General features: G+C 51.0%; 1 protein-coding gene across 1 annotated transcript in view; it reads right to left on the bottom strand.

Annotated features, from left to right (window-relative positions):
- Positions 1–284: 284 nt before the first annotated feature.
- Positions 285–1,178, bottom strand: part of suz12b (SUZ12 polycomb repressive complex 2 subunit b) — a 24,186-nt gene continuing 23,292 nt past the window's right edge. Inside the window, exon 17 of the mRNA XM_037697851.1 lies at positions 285–1,003. Within this exon, the coding sequence (XP_037553779.1) occupies positions 703–1,003 (301 nt within the window). The 3' untranslated portion in view covers positions 285–702. The remainder of the gene's footprint in view (positions 1,004–1,178) is intronic.

Raw genomic sequence — 1,178 nt, 5'->3', positions numbered from 1 at the left:
AACCTAAAACATCATTTTTCTAGTCGTCCGTGGACCGGCTTCAACTCGCAGAGGTCAACGTTCCAGGATGGACCTGAAGCCGAGTTCATCTCGTCCAGGATGGAAGGATGGACCTGAAGCCGAGTTCATCTCGTCCAGGATGGACCTGAAGCCGAGTTCATCTCGTCCAGGATGGAAGCCGACACTAAAACACTTGTCCTTTACCAGAGAGCTCATCGTTCTGGGGTCCTGGCACAAGAGTTCCAGCCTTTATGGACTTCAGACGTCATGAGTGACTGCAGCTTCTCTCACCTGTGTGGTCTTTGACATTAAAGGGTGTTGTCGTATAAAAGTCAACGTCAAGGTCAACCTTCTAAATACCATGAAGAAGTGCTAAAATAATCAGCTAAAAGTCTTAAACATGGGTGTACAACGAGCAGTGACAACGGGTACAGTTTTAACTGCGCGTACAGTCGGCTGCTGCTGGAAGCAGCCGAGCAGAAGCTCGTATGAAAAGCTGAGCTCATCGTCCACTCCTGGTTTCTGCACATGCAGCTGTTTCACTTCCAGACTGTTCAGATTTGGTTCAGTTCTCGTGTAAAAAAAAAAAGCCTGCTCGGTTTGTGTGCTGGTCCACGTCAGGTCTGGAGACCTGGCTGTCCACCTATCTAAGCACCAGTTAGGAGAAAACAGACCAACCAGACTCGGCGGTTGTTCCTCACGTCAGTCTGTCAGCGCACTTTTTGTCCTCTTGCCCTGCTTCCCCCCGCTGGATGTGGCGGCGCTGCTGTTGTACGCTGCTGCGCTCTGATCCCGCTGCTCCTCAACGTCCGGCAGCTCCTCTTGAATCTGCTGCAGGCGTGCCATGGTGCGGTCGATGGTGGCCGTGCTCACCAGGTTGAAGTCGTGCATGCTGACTAAGTGCAGGAGGAAATTGCGGCAGAGGCTCCGGCGGATGATGTGAGCACCGCAGTCCTCCACAAAAAGCACGATGGCCTGATTCATCTGGTTGTCTGCTATAAAACTGTGAACGAGAAAACAAGGCGAGTCTTTCCAGGTGGAACAAGAAGCAAACGTAGAAAAACTGCAGGCTGGAACATCACACAACATCTGCTGCATCTGTGCAAGGTGAAGCTGAAGGAAGGTTTCAATGATGGATGGATGGATGGATGGATGAATGGATGGATGAACGGATAGAT

Source organism: Nematolebias whitei, chromosome 3, assembly GCF_014905685.2.
Source record: "Nematolebias whitei isolate Nwh7 chromosome 3, NemWhi1, whole genome shotgun sequence".
NCBI lineage: Eukaryota > Metazoa > Chordata > Actinopteri > Cyprinodontiformes > Rivulidae > Nematolebias > Nematolebias whitei.
This window is presented reverse-complemented; position numbering and strand designations above follow the sequence as displayed.